This window comes from Parasteatoda tepidariorum, chromosome 7 (assembly GCF_043381705.1).
Source record: "Parasteatoda tepidariorum isolate YZ-2023 chromosome 7, CAS_Ptep_4.0, whole genome shotgun sequence".
Lineage (NCBI taxonomy): Eukaryota > Metazoa > Arthropoda > Arachnida > Araneae > Theridiidae > Parasteatoda > Parasteatoda tepidariorum.
Genome location: NC_092210.1, coordinates 49,057,635 through 49,071,897, shown reverse-complemented (window position 1 = coordinate 49,071,897; position 14,263 = coordinate 49,057,635). Strand labels below are relative to the sequence as shown.

The following is a 14,263-nucleotide window of genomic DNA, read 5'->3' as shown; positions in this document are numbered from 1 at the left end:
ATAAAAAAACCTCTACGCCTCAGATTGTTTGGAGTATAAATTAAATAAATTTATTTACCATTCGAAATAAACGTAAAATGTGTAGAATTGGGCTAATTCTTTGGTCTTTTTTAATTTCATTTCATTATATTTTTAGAAAATTATCTTTATTCAACTTCCCTACAATCACCGTAATATATGGAGCGAAATACATATTTTGTCTCACACGTCTTTCAGAAGTGTTTTTATCTTTCCTGGTGATCTAAAAAATCATAATTAAAAATTATCTTATCGTGAGATATTATGTTAGTTTTTGGATTAAAAGCCTGAAGCAACTGGATATAAAGGCAAATTGTTTAGGAAAGTAGACAAAAATAAAGCTATTTCAATCCATCAGTTTTTTTCTAGATGCAATCATTTATATCTAATAACCACCTGATAATTTCCGCAAATAATCAATAGAAGTGTAAAATAAAATGTATATTCTGTACCTGTAACTAATCCAAAGGATATGGAACTCAGGGAAGACTGAAGTATTATCCAAAACACTTCTTCCAACATTCTGCTCCTAAAAATTAAAATAGAGACAGGAAATTAGACATTAGATTGAACCAAATTTATTAAATTCGAAATCTTAGTAGAAGGCACAAAAATCTCGTAAATTTTGGAGAAAAAAATTGCTAGTTTTATTTGATTATTTATTTCTATAAAAGTAGGAAAAAAGTCTTTAGTATTTCTGTAATATTTTTCACATTGCCATAATAGTTCTTATTTCATTATATTTTTTGTTGAAAGTAAAATTTTTTATATTTGTTTAAAAACAAGTAGTCTTCGTTAATTAGTAGAAAAGAAAAATAGAAAGTGAGTGTAAAGAAAATGCTTTATTTCCTTTATTCATTCATTAACTGTTTATAAATAAATTGTTTTTAGTTTGAATTTCACAGAATGTTAGTATCCGAAGAAAATGGGGCTTGTTTTGAAAACAATGCTCAAATGTCAATATGGTCCCTGTGTTTTATTCATGGCTGATTTTGTTGCGGTATTCGAATCCTCATATGGCTTTCAAATAACGTGATAGTTCCCAAATTTTAGAATTTGAATCGACTTTTGATAATTACTGATGCAAGAGGAAATTTTAATGCTGCTACTCGACTGAACTTTCGAAAAGATCCATCCAACGCAGACTTTTGATGCAATCTTGTTTTTTTTATAGACCTGCTGCAACTTAGATCCTTTTTTTTTTTGATCTTTAACCTTAATGATTATTGACGCTTTTCGCTATAAAAAAAACTTATTAGTTTATCTTCTGCATTTTTGAAAATTTATCAATATTATTTTACAGTACCTGTGAAATGTGAGATTTAAATTAGGTGGCTCTTGTACTCGAAAGGTGGTACTTGAAAGGCGGTTCAAAAGAAAGAAATTTTTTACACCGTTATATTTTAAAGAAAATGATTCTTTCAAGTTATATATCTAGGGCAGGGGTCGCCAAACTTTTTTGATCGTCGACCCCTACATAATTTTTCGAAATCTCCATCTACCCCCATAAAAGTAATTTTCTGTTAATTAAAATAAAACTCTATTAGATACTGAGTTTGTACATTTATTTTATGATTTTGAACATTTATTAAAGTAATAGTACATTGTGTAACAACAGTATTATGAAAAATATATTAACATTGAAATTCAAATACCTTATTATTAAATAATAAGTAATTATGCATAAGTAGATATACTAAGTAAAGAAACTGAAGATTTACTGCTTCTTGATCAATGAGAAGGGTGTGCCTGATGCTTTTTTGCAAGGTTCGCTATATTGGGTTCAAAATTGGTCAATTTTGTAATCTTCGTAAAAAATACAAAGTGTTCTATAGTTTTGTCGCGGACAGTACTAATCCATATTATTAATGCTTACCTTCTTTTTTGTGCATTGATAATTAAAATTGATATCTAAACTAAACGAATGGTTTTATCGAAACAATAACTAATTATCCAAAACTATAAAAGTTTTAATAATGACACTGCAAATATTCAACACAGTTTGCAAAGATAGCTGAAACTGCGTATGATATTTGCATTTGTAACGTCAATGCTCGTCACACGTGACATTTGGACAAGCGCACATATGCATATGACTTATAAACTGCGCTGAGTTCGTGCCACTGCGCGGTGGTACGTAAATACTTGTTTCACCCCGGTAAATATACTTTTATTAATACATGTTTTATAAAGAAGCTGATATTGAGTCAATTATAAAAAAAATGCGTATGTGTGGTTTGCGTATTGAGAACTGTTGTTCCCACAATCGACCCTTCCGATTCGGATCGACCCCCATTCGCCCCCCCTGTCTTAGATCGACCCCCGCTTTTGTTAAATAGACCCCTGGGGGTCTATATAGACCACTTTGGCGACCTCTGATCTAGGGCATGCGTGTCTGAAGTGTGACCCACGGGCCGCATGAGGCCCAAATGCAAATTATGAAAACATTTGAATTTACACATTTTTATTAAAAAAATGAATGTTTGCAATATTTTTCATATATAATCGATTCGTGGATATTTATTTTGAAATAAATTTTAAATAAAAATACCTTAGGACGCAACGGTCTGGTACTGGTTTACCCTTATTGTTTTAAATATAAAAACCAGAACCTGATAGTAACCCTTATGGTTTAAAAGAAACCAGAACCTGACCGTTGAGCCCATCTTAGTATGTCATGAGAATTTACGTTTCGAATTATGTGTGTATCCAGTCGACGGCGAAATTAAGAATTACAATATTTGTATGCAGTATATCACATTGTATTTTGATTTCCTAATTCTTGTATTATATTCTTTAAAAAAAGATATGAATAATTAATTATGGATATTACCACTCTGGTTCTTTAGTTTGGGGGTGGGGGGTGGGCGAGAGGCCAAAATCCCTACTTGGAAAAGAACTATTGTTTAGAAACCATTGGCAGGAAAAAAACCAAGAGGACTATCAATATTAGATGAGGTTGAGGGAGACTTCAAGAGCTTAAAAATAAGAAATTAGAGAGGGGAGGCGGCTCGAGACAGACTACTTTAAAGTCAAATTCTCAGGGAGATCATGGTCCAACATGGACTGTAGTACCAGGGAGTTCAAGTAATAGTTCTAATATTAACCATTATATAACAAACAGTTTGATAGATGTTAATAAGTACAGGGGTGGACAAAATAATGGAAACACTTCTATACTAAAACATTTTTTCATATTTCGCAAGAAATACTTAAATAATAATGTTATAAATTCAAAAAACCTTACATCATGCGATTTCTCATACTTATCAATGAAGTTTAAAGCTTTTAGAGGATTGAGGGACCGACAATAAATTGCAAAAGGAAAATAGTGTTTTTTAACACCCTATGCTAAAAAATATAGCAAAAAAATTAAAACTTGTAACAAGTATTTTGGTAATTATATGCAATAATTGCACAAGATTTTGGAAGCCTATCTTAATTATTAAGGAAACTAAGGACATTTTTATAAAAAACAAATTTTTTTGTTTCACGGTTTTTTGCTATAACTTTAAAAGTATTCAATAAATTGAAACAATTTTTTGAGCAATTTAAAATTAATTAAAAAATTTTTGCTTTCAAATTTGAAAAAAAAAAAATTCGCTGAAAACTGTGCAATATATAAGTAATTAAATTAGTTCTTTTACACTGCGCATAAGCGTGAATTATATTTGACAACTAATGAAAAAAGTCCGATTTGAATACCTTAAAAATTTAGGAAGTTCCAAGCAATTTTAAGTAGTTTTTATACTTTTTAAAAGAAACTAATAACGATAAGGGGTTTCCTATAAATATTATTTTGCATCATAAGACAAAATGAAATAATAAATGATAATACGTAACAATAAACGTTCATACACCGAGATATGATTGTGTAAGAAAAGAAAAAATGCGAAAGAAAAGATACTTTTATGGGAGATGATCCCCAATAATGCCGATGTCATTTCTAATAAATCTTGTTTAATAGTACAAAATAAAATTTGGGGAAAACCCCCATATTATTTTGAACTTCTTCTAAAAAGTACGAAAACTACTTAAGAAAATTTCATGAAACATTTCAAATTTTTAAGATATTCAAATCAGATTTTTTTTATTAGTTGCCAAATACGAGTCATTAAAAAATTAAGAAAAAACAATTTTTAATTTTTCCTTTGCATACTTAATATAAAAGAACTACTTTACTCATATCTTGAGCAGTTTTTAACGAGTTTTTCTCAAACTTTCAAGCAAAAATTTTGTAATTAGATTTAAATTGCTCTAAGAATTTTGTTTTATATTATTAAAAATTTGTAAAGTTATAAAAAAGAAATTTTTTTTATATAAAAATGTTCACATCTTCATAAATTTTGAAACTAGGTTTACGAAATTCTGTGCAATTATTGCATATAATAACCAATCTAATTGCTATAAGTTACAAATGTATTGCTGCATTTTTGGCATATGGTGTTGAAAAACACTATTTTCCGTTTGTAATTTATTGTCGGTCTTTAAAAGCTTTAAACTTCATTGATAAGTATAATAAATCGCATAACCTGAACACGTACAAATTTATAAAATGATTCTTCAAGCATTTTTGAGAAAGATCAAAAATGTGTTAGCGTGGAAATGTTTCCATTATTGCATTCGACCCCTGTTATTTACATCCAATACCTGTTTAATAGAGAAAAATATCGAAAACAAAATGTCACATAGTCTCAATTAAAAAATACAGGCATCACAGTCAATTAGAATGAACCGAAAATAACTTAGTTTTTATTCCTGGTTTCTATCCATAATTTTCCCCCCGAGTATATTTATCAAGCATTTTATTCTTTTTATTTGCTTGCATTTTAAAACGTTCCAAATGTTATTAATTTTGAATTGGAGTATCCATTTTCTTATAAATCATTGTATTGTGAACTTCAAATTGTTGTTAATTGACATCAACCATTAATCATATGGGTGCTTGAGGGTGCAGACATATCTGGCATTTGGTACCCTTGAGGGGCGTTTCCCAATCGTTTTATCATCAGGGCAAGTGATGTGATACGATTAAACCGTGACTACCTTCTTACATCGACTCACAGATCTCTAAATAATGACAGGAAACAGGACTTTAAAATATCGATTCTTCTGTTATAGTTGATTGTAATCGAAGAAAGCGGCAACAGCTTACTGACAGCAAGAATTAAATACCTGTCATATAAAAGACCCGAAGGAAGGAAAAGATTCGTTAATTTTCTTCATGTAGAATCAAATTGACCTTTATCGGAATAAGATTTTTTTTTTAAAAAATTATTATTGACATGAGATTTCTTAAGAAACCCTGAAATAAGGATATAGTTGAATTAAATGAAAAATCATGGAGGCAGAAAGTAATGTTTTAATATTAATAGTTCAAAAGGAACATTGTTTAAAAAAATATTTTTCTGAGAGAATTTAGGTTCAAACTGATATTTTAGTGAAATTAAGAAAATTAATTTTTTTTTGCGTGCATACTTATTTTATTTTATATTCATCGTTGAACAGCCGACCCAATTTTTAGCTCGCGACAACTAATGTTCAACTCCGTAGCCTTGTAATTTTGAACCGATCCAGAAGACAAGGAAACTCCTGGATCAGTACCCCCAGAGGTACGTTTTTTTCTGGGAACATGGAGGACTATGTGACTCGACAGACTTAACGTGCATCAGTCACCATTTACTACACGGGGAGTCTTCGGCCGGCTGAAATCGAACCCACGAACTCTTGGAGATAGGTTCAGTGCCCTACTAACCAGGCTATCCCGGCCTGTGCATACTTATTTGAACTATTCGCGCTTTAGTATTCACAGTTATTGTGTAATAATAATGATAATAAATTAAATTTGCATAGCTAAATAAGAACTTGCCCAGCGAAATCTTAATCTTTTTTTAAAAAAATGTCAATTGCATTTTTTCTGCTAAGCTTTTCCCGCTCCCTTTCAAATTTACTGCACTTGGGCAATAAGCCACACTTTTCGAAGAGGTGGAATTTTTAATAATAAACTTTTCCTAAGTTTGTACACCCAGAGAAGTATTTTACAAGTTTTCTGAATTTCTTCTATATAACAGTGCAACACACAGATTAAAATCATCTCCTTAACTTGAAATAAATCATGTGTTTGTTTTTAACCAAAAATACGTTTTTGTACTTTTTAAAAATGTGACTTTGCATAATGTCGTCCCAAGTTACTTAATTGTATCAAATTTCTACTCGGACCATATTTTTAGGTACAAAAAGTTAACTTTTTTAAACTTACCTCATATCTTTTAAATAAGACTCTTTACAGTAAATACATAAGAAGTTTTTGTATTTTGTTTTCAAGACTTAATTATATATAACAGAAAACTACGTAAAAAATAATGTAATACAAATTAAAGCAATTAATAAAACAACAGATTTTCTATGGAAGAAATACAATATTAGGTGTAACTTATAAGATGCGAGTGCATATATAATCTCAGTTAATTTTATGCACACCGCTTTGGCGAACAGTTTTGTCATCGTCAAAAAATATTTTATACAGCATATTACTTTACATACATGCGCAGCACAACTGTATTTAAATATCGGGCAATAAGCCCGATATTTAATTGTCAGTTAATCTGATTGCTCGTTTGGAAGCCTACCTTGTCCTCTGATTGCTCGTATCAGTACGACCATTTTTTGTGTCCCCAGTTTCTCAGTTTTAATTTTATACCTGTTCACTAACGCATCCTAAAACAATACACAATAAACTTCATAGTAAATTTGGCTTCATTAACTTTTTTTTCTAAATCTCCAAGTCATTAAAACCCAGAGCTTCAAAGCACAAAAATTTAGAAAAGTTAGGAAGGAAAAAAAAAAACATACACAGTGTTCGTCATTTAAACTGGTTTCAACCTAAACACAAAACAAGGATAATAATGTAGCTATATGATTAACATGCGGTTGAAAAAATAAAAAATACGACAATGAGGCATAAAAATACAAATACAGTGTGTTCGGCTATAATATAGTTTACAGTTTAAATTTCTATATTGAATATATTTCCATTTAGAACTAAGATAATTCGAATATAAGTCATTAATAAATAAAAGTCTTTCGTCATAAAGGAATTAAAGTTATCTGTTTCAGTATTAAAGACCATTTTCTGTAGAAAATCAAGTATTTAGTGTACTTAAACATTTTGGATAATTTACTGAATAAGAAAGAACTAGAAAATATGAAATTAAAAGAGTTAAACTTTTTTTCAAAAAGTTTAAACTAGAAGTTACCTTTGTTTCAGATGTTATAAGTACGAGCAATAATCAAAAAACTGTACTTAGCACTAAATTTGTTATCTCTTTTCTTCGTATTTCACGAAATATTTTGAAATTGCTTCTTCTCATAAAAATTGTTTACCGTTATTTACTTTTAACGATATAAGGCGTAAATAATTCAGTCTTTCATTAGTTAATTTTCAGTAACTTAAGGTTTATTCGACTTAAGATACAGCTTTAAAATATCGAAGTTTCTCTGTGCAAATTTTTGGTGGGCTAATTCTTGTTTAACAGTAGTGATATTTAGGATTTTTGTAGTAAAATGGCAAATAAACTTGCAACTTCATTTTAATAAGTTGAGAGATCATATTTTTAGCTTTGGTGGGATTTTATTTTACTTTAAACATTATATATACTGAGTGTTCCATAACCTCTGCCCTTAATATATATTTTTAGATTCTTTGTCCTAAAGTCAAGATAGTATATGCATGCACATTTGAAGTAACAAATTATTGCTTTAGCGAGTAACAAACATAAAAGTTATTGATTATCGGCTACAAAAAAAAAAAAAAAATGATAANAAAAAAAAAAAAAAATAATGAGAAAGGCTGGATGAAAAACACGGAAATCAATTTCATTGCCTTGTGAAACTTGGATGGGTTTCCAATTATCGTTTTTCATGTCTTTCTCGCTTCCTTCGGCAATCAAACTGGTTTTGTTTAATTCATTCCCACTTCTCTCATTAATGATACATTAAATTTTTATTGAGTTTTTCTTCAGCCTCGCTTACATATTAATTCATAATCTTTTATTAGAACATTTTTTTACTTGATTTTTAACAAGTATTCTGAAAGACATACATTAAGAAAAGTTGTTGTTGTCGTATACCTTTAAGGCAAAAGGGATGAGCTTCTTGTCTTACAGTGGCGCCATCTATGGCCAAGAATTTCCACACATATGCGTCACAACCAACCCGTTTATAGAGCAAATTCATTCATTTCTCCACAGGTCGTAATTTTGATCTGAACCAGAGAAAGATTAATCTCCAATTCAGTACCCCCAAAGTTTTGATTTGTTATATGAAAATGGAGGACTTTGCGACCCGATAGATTTAACTTGCATCTGTCACCATTTACTACACTGTCTTCGGCCGACGGGGATCGAACTTCCGACCTCTTGGACAAGGGCCCAACCACCTTTTAACCAGGCTATCTCGGTCCTCATATGATTATTAATACGACATATATTTCCAGGAGCTGATTTAGAGACAACGATAATAATCAATGGAAGGGTTTATAGTGCAAAGGTGATTTTACAGAAACGCATTGACGTTTCATTCGAGAATTAAATTAGTTTTAAACTTTTTAATTACTCATTTCTCAATGATGATTTGTCAGACTTTAAAAAAACTTTTATTTCTTTTCCTCGCTTGCTATTCTGGATTTTATTTTTGGCCAAAATTTTAAGAATATATATCAAAGGTGGTGATTAAGTTAAGGTGGAGTTAAATTTACTCGTACTTTTTGTTTTATACCAATAACTGCTCAACTCACCCAATTATTGAACGTCTGGGTTAAATATCTTAAAAACATATTATGTTTATGTATTGACTGGAATAACGCCAAAAAAAAAAAAAAAAAAAAAAAAAAAAAAAAAAAAAAAAANAAAAAAAAAAAAAAAAAAAAAAAAAAAAAAAAAAAAAAAAAGAAGAAGAGGGAAAAATTTTCCATCCCTACTTGGGAAAAGGTGGTGGAACCAAATCAAATCCCACATCGGGATGATGGCTCAAAATTGGACATAATAATGCAATAAAAAGCAATAAATTCCTATCATTTTACGTTATGCGTCCTCGCTTCGATAAATAAATGAAAATATAAAAGAAAAAAGTGTCCCCTATGCGGGCGTCAAAATCGAAACATAAAAGTTTTTTATGTCTTATTTATTACTCGACAAAAATGTTATACGTCTTCAATATGTCCCCTGCATATCGGTAGTGGTTTTGAATTTCAAGCAGGGCCCATTGCTGGAAGTTTCATAACGTCATCAGAGAATGGCTGTCAAATGAAATAAGACCTTTTTTAATGTGTCGCGATTTTAAGAATATACCGCTGCAGTTTTTTCGTAAAAGAACACAAGCGAAAATATAAAATATCCTAAAATGATAAAACCGTAATTTGTCTATCCGTAATTTAAGAAAATATTTTGAATTATAAACTATTTTTAAAATGATCTGTTTTTTAAATAAATGAAATAAATTATATAAAATTTTATATAAATAAAAATCAGATGAAAATGATGACTGGTCCATGCATTCTTATTGGACAGATAAATCGCATGATATAAAAATTTTTTTCGCAGGAAGACATATATTTCTTTGGTTATCATTAGCATAAAAATCAATGATAGTTATAAAGATTATTGTCAACTCGTAAAAAATTTATTTGTTTCTAATTAAAAGATATTTAACTATTATATTTATTTACCACCCTCAGTATTTTTCTCTGCTATTATTAAATTTAATTATTAATTCTAAATTAAAGGCTCAATAGAACGATGTTCATTATAAATAAATCTTACGTTATAACATTTATGATATGCATGTTTAAATTTTACAATTTATGATAACGTATTAACTGTTTGCGGTTATTAAACTGTAAATAAAATTTTATATTTTAAAAAATAATAATATTTTTATATATTATTTTTGATATATGTTTGATACTATGAATATAATGCACTCCGAAGGAGCTTCTATATATAAATATAGATGGATAACAATCATTTACAACATTAGATATTGTTAGACTGTGATCAAGACTCCATACTTCTGCAGCCCCTGCGCAAAGCAGAGCCAAGCCTATCAGTGGTAACCGTCAATGTTACGCGGCACTGTTACACACCATCGAAATTGATCGAGGCTATTCGGAAAAAGAAACATTGCTTTCTCTCATGTAGCAGGTCTGTCATTGTGAGATCACACTCAGCAACGACAAAGCAAAATCATTTTGCAGGTTGCAACCGGGTTAGGAGCGTCTTGACCATTCTTAATACAGTCATAATCTTGTACCCAGTGACAGTTTACGGCATTGAATAAGAATCTTGACAAAAGTTGCTTTGGTAGCAATGCTGAAGTTGCGCAAGCTATACCTGGCAGGCTATTCAAACCTTCTTCCATATGCAAAGCCCTCATCTTCTTGCAGAGGGCTTTTTAAAGCTTACAAAGCCGTATGATAAATATGTTAAAGTACTTGGAAATTAGGTGAATAAAACAATGCCTCATTATACTTTTATATATTTTGTCTTTCATACACCATACCTCTGTCCGAAAGGGGAAACTTAATTTTCAATCTCCTGTATAAATTGAAATGTTTTCAAAAGAGGGATTTACTGGTACCAAGTTTTGGTACCAGCTCTGGAGTGGTATCAAGCCCTTGGAGCGGTAGCCAACTTCAAAATCTTAATCTGAGAGAGATAAAATTTAACAAAAAATACTCAAATTCGATTTGAGGTAGGTCTTTACATTTTGGTTCAAAAATATTTTGGAAGGTTTTACATGGCAAAACTATTGGCCCAATTTGAATTCATCATGACCAAAAAAGTTAATAACAACAATCAAGCCAATTCGTGCATCACAGAAATATCGCTGCAAAATATTTTCATTGAAGTACTTATAATTTTTATTTTCACGTCATTGTTTCTCTGTCTATTTCAAAACTTTTATAAACTTTAAATCCAAAACTTGTAACAATTGCATAACGGTTATCTCTTTTTCCTAATTGTTTCAGCGTTCCAATTTTGAGGCAGAATATCCAAAGTTGGCGCAGAAAAGTAATTTTTTTGCTTTTAAAAATCTTGCATTTTTAAATTTACTGTGTACAGTACGTAAAAAAGCAAGGAAAGCCTAAATATTTTATGGTCTAATTATCGGTACCCACATATTAAGACTTAATTACTCGTAGACGATATTTTAAGTTACGAAATTAGATACAAAAACATACTTTCTGTCTAAAATAAATCAATGATTAAAAAATATAAGCACATTTCTTTCAGTGTGTTTGATTCTTCACTTAATAAAAATAATAGTTTAGGTAGGAGAGAGGTCGAAAAGTTTGGGCCCATAAATTTTAATTGCAATTTTTTAGTACTTCGCCACATATTTGGAACTATTTAAGTGACTCTATTAAGTGATAATTATAAAACTTGTTTACATAAAAAATTTTTTTAAAATATAACTCTCAATAATTTATTATTTTTTATTGTTTTACTTAAAACGGTCGAAGAATTTTTGAATTAAAAGGTGCATAAATTTGGACTTCATAGTAAATTACATAATCTTAAATGTCAAAGTTTTAAGAAAAATAATTGAAAATGGCATTTAAAAAAATAAGTTGCATTTTTAAATTTCAGTTTTTCAAGAACTATTCAGAGGATACCGTTTAATTTTGTTTTGTTAGTTAAATTAGACAAGTCTAAAATTACGTAAATATTTATATATTTCTCAATTAAAACAATTTTGCTTACAATTTCGTAAACATATATGCATTTTTTTTTATAAATTTCGCATTAACATAAAATTATAATATCCCTTTTATAACAAAGTTATACAGAACACAAAAACATATACTATATAAATTTACAAATAAAATAACGTGTAGAGTAGAAAAAATATATACAACACGAAGAATATATGCAAAATGACAACAAAACAAAAATGACAAAACAATATCTATACAATAATAAAAACTTCTAATACTGCAATTGAATAATAATAAAAAACTAAACCAGAAATAACAAAAGTTTTTTACATATTTAACTTCATTTCAGTGATTTTGAGTGTCAAAATCTTAACATGTTTTTTTAACTCAACACTTTTTTAGGTATGGCTGTTTCGCCAATTTTGGATAGTGAATATTGTAACAAGTTTACAAAAATCAGTGTTACTCGGTAACTACTATTTGAGCAATATAATGTAATTTAAAAAGTCGCTTTCTCTCTCTTTTTAATTTTAAATCGAAGATCGAATTTCGAACATTAAGCATAAATTATTTACAACTTAAAAAAGTATTTCAATTAATTTATCTTATCCGAATCACATGTATCTTACCTGAATTATACATCGCAATATCTTTGGCAGTAACTTTTTTAAAATTAAAAAATTATCTATTTGTTAAAACAATTATTTTTACTGTTAACAGATTTACTTTGTAAAAATTTGGATACACCAAACAATCTAAACTAATGGGAAAAATCATGCCTTGAAAACTAATTTATGTAACATGAATTACATAAATTAATTAGTGTTAAATAATTACAAATTATATTCTTCACACATTTGAATAACCAAATTAGTAATTTATTCAATTAGGTATTACAAATTAGTTCACATGTTATTGAAGGAGAAAAATAATTAAAATTATCAAGGAGTTAAAAGAAGTCATGTCTATTGTAGTATTGAAAAAGCATACTTTTTTACTATTACAAATGGGATATTCTTAACATCTAAGATATTATAAAAACAACTATAAGAAAAATCGCAGAATAGTTTTTTCACAACATTTTCGGAAATAAGAACATTCATATGAAAGTAAAATTTTCTTATAATATTGTATATTTTAAAGTAATAAAAATCCTGCAACTTTAATTAAAAAGTTTGGAAAACTAAAGTATACAAAAATGAAACGGATTAAGCATGAAAAAATATTTGATTATTATACGATTAAGAAGAAAAAGAAATAAATACTGTATATATAAAATATACAATTGTGAAATAAATTTAAATTATTATTATTCTCTAGTATTATTATTATTTAAAAAAAATAAAAAGCATAATCTTTGAAAATTCAGTTATAATCTTTCAATTATAATCTTTGAAAAGAAAATCCCATTAAAAAAATTCAAAGAATAAGCAATCATATATCGTTAAAATAACTGAAAAAAAAATGTATAACAAGCATTTGACTCAATATTGAACTCTTTAACAAAACATAACTTATCAACAAAATTACAGAAAAAGTAAACTTACCTACGTTTTTAAATCCGAACTTTCGGAAAAAACTAAATAAAGCTGTAAATTAGTTTCATTTTTATGTTGCGGATATTCCGCAAAAAATCACCTAAATTGTCACATTTTCTAAATCATTCAATTATTTGAGAGCCCGATCATCCTCAACCGATGCCTACATTCTACCGGTGTGTTTTGAAGAAAAGGTAGGTAACTTCGCCGCCAATAGGCGCATCAAATGCTTGAAGCGCCAAGATAAACAAAATATACTAGCGAAACAAAAAAATATTTTTTGTACACATGGTTGAATTGTTAAGGCTATGTGCAGGAAAACTTGGCCTTACTAGTTTCTATAAGATTTCAAATTTTATACATTTGAGAAACTTGTAGTAAGGTAAATTGGACAAAATGTGTTCCATTTTAAGCAGAAACTAATGTTTAAAATGGAAAACGATTAAGAAAATGCATATTTTACAGAATCTTTTGCTTAAAAATGTTTTATTTTTTCAATAATTTTATTGTTATTTTACTCTATAATTAATTATATAGTAATCATAATTAATTATATTGTGAAATACAGTAAAATTATAATAAAATAACTAGAAAAAAATAGTCCTCAAAAGTTTTATTTTTTCAGCGAAAAAAGTTAATTGGAAAATAAAAAACGATTGAAAAATAGAAAACGATTATAAATCGTTTTTTTCCTTCTTTTTTTTAAAACGTGTTTTTTCCAATTTTAAATATTGTTATAATTATTATAAAAAAGATTATATTATAATTTTAAAAAAAGAATATTAAAAAATATTAATAATTAAAATAATAATAAAATAAATTATTAAAATTTTACTTGAAATAAAAAAAAATACAAGAATAGACTCGATTCAGCAATGAAAGATTAAAATTGAAATACAGAGAAGGATTGAAAAAAAAAAGTATTCTATCGAATTGTTGGTTAAAAAAAGTTTTTTTTTTCACTTTTAAATGTAATTAGTATTAACTAGCC

At 28.4% G+C, this 14,263-nt stretch overlaps 1 protein-coding gene across 7 annotated transcripts in view; it reads right to left on the bottom strand.

Annotated features, from left to right (window-relative positions):
• Positions 1-13,460, bottom strand: part of LOC107448783 (lactadherin) — a 45,972-nt gene extending 32,512 nt beyond the window's left edge. For 3 of the 7 annotated variants that reach the window (XM_016064112.3, XM_016064115.3, XM_071183396.1), the window contains exons 1-2: positions 13,282-13,457; positions 471-547 (exon numbers count right to left, since the gene is read on the bottom strand). In XM_016064112.3, the coding sequence (XP_015919598.1) occupies positions 471-540 (70 nt within the window). In that variant the 5' untranslated portion in view covers positions 541-547; positions 13,282-13,457. Of the gene's footprint in view, positions 1-470; positions 548-13,281 lie in introns of all 7 variants that reach the window. The other 4 variants (XM_016064113.3, XM_071183395.1, XM_071183397.1 and 1 more) reach the window with 2 other exon arrangements.
• Between the last annotated feature and the right edge of the window lie 803 nt (positions 13,461-14,263).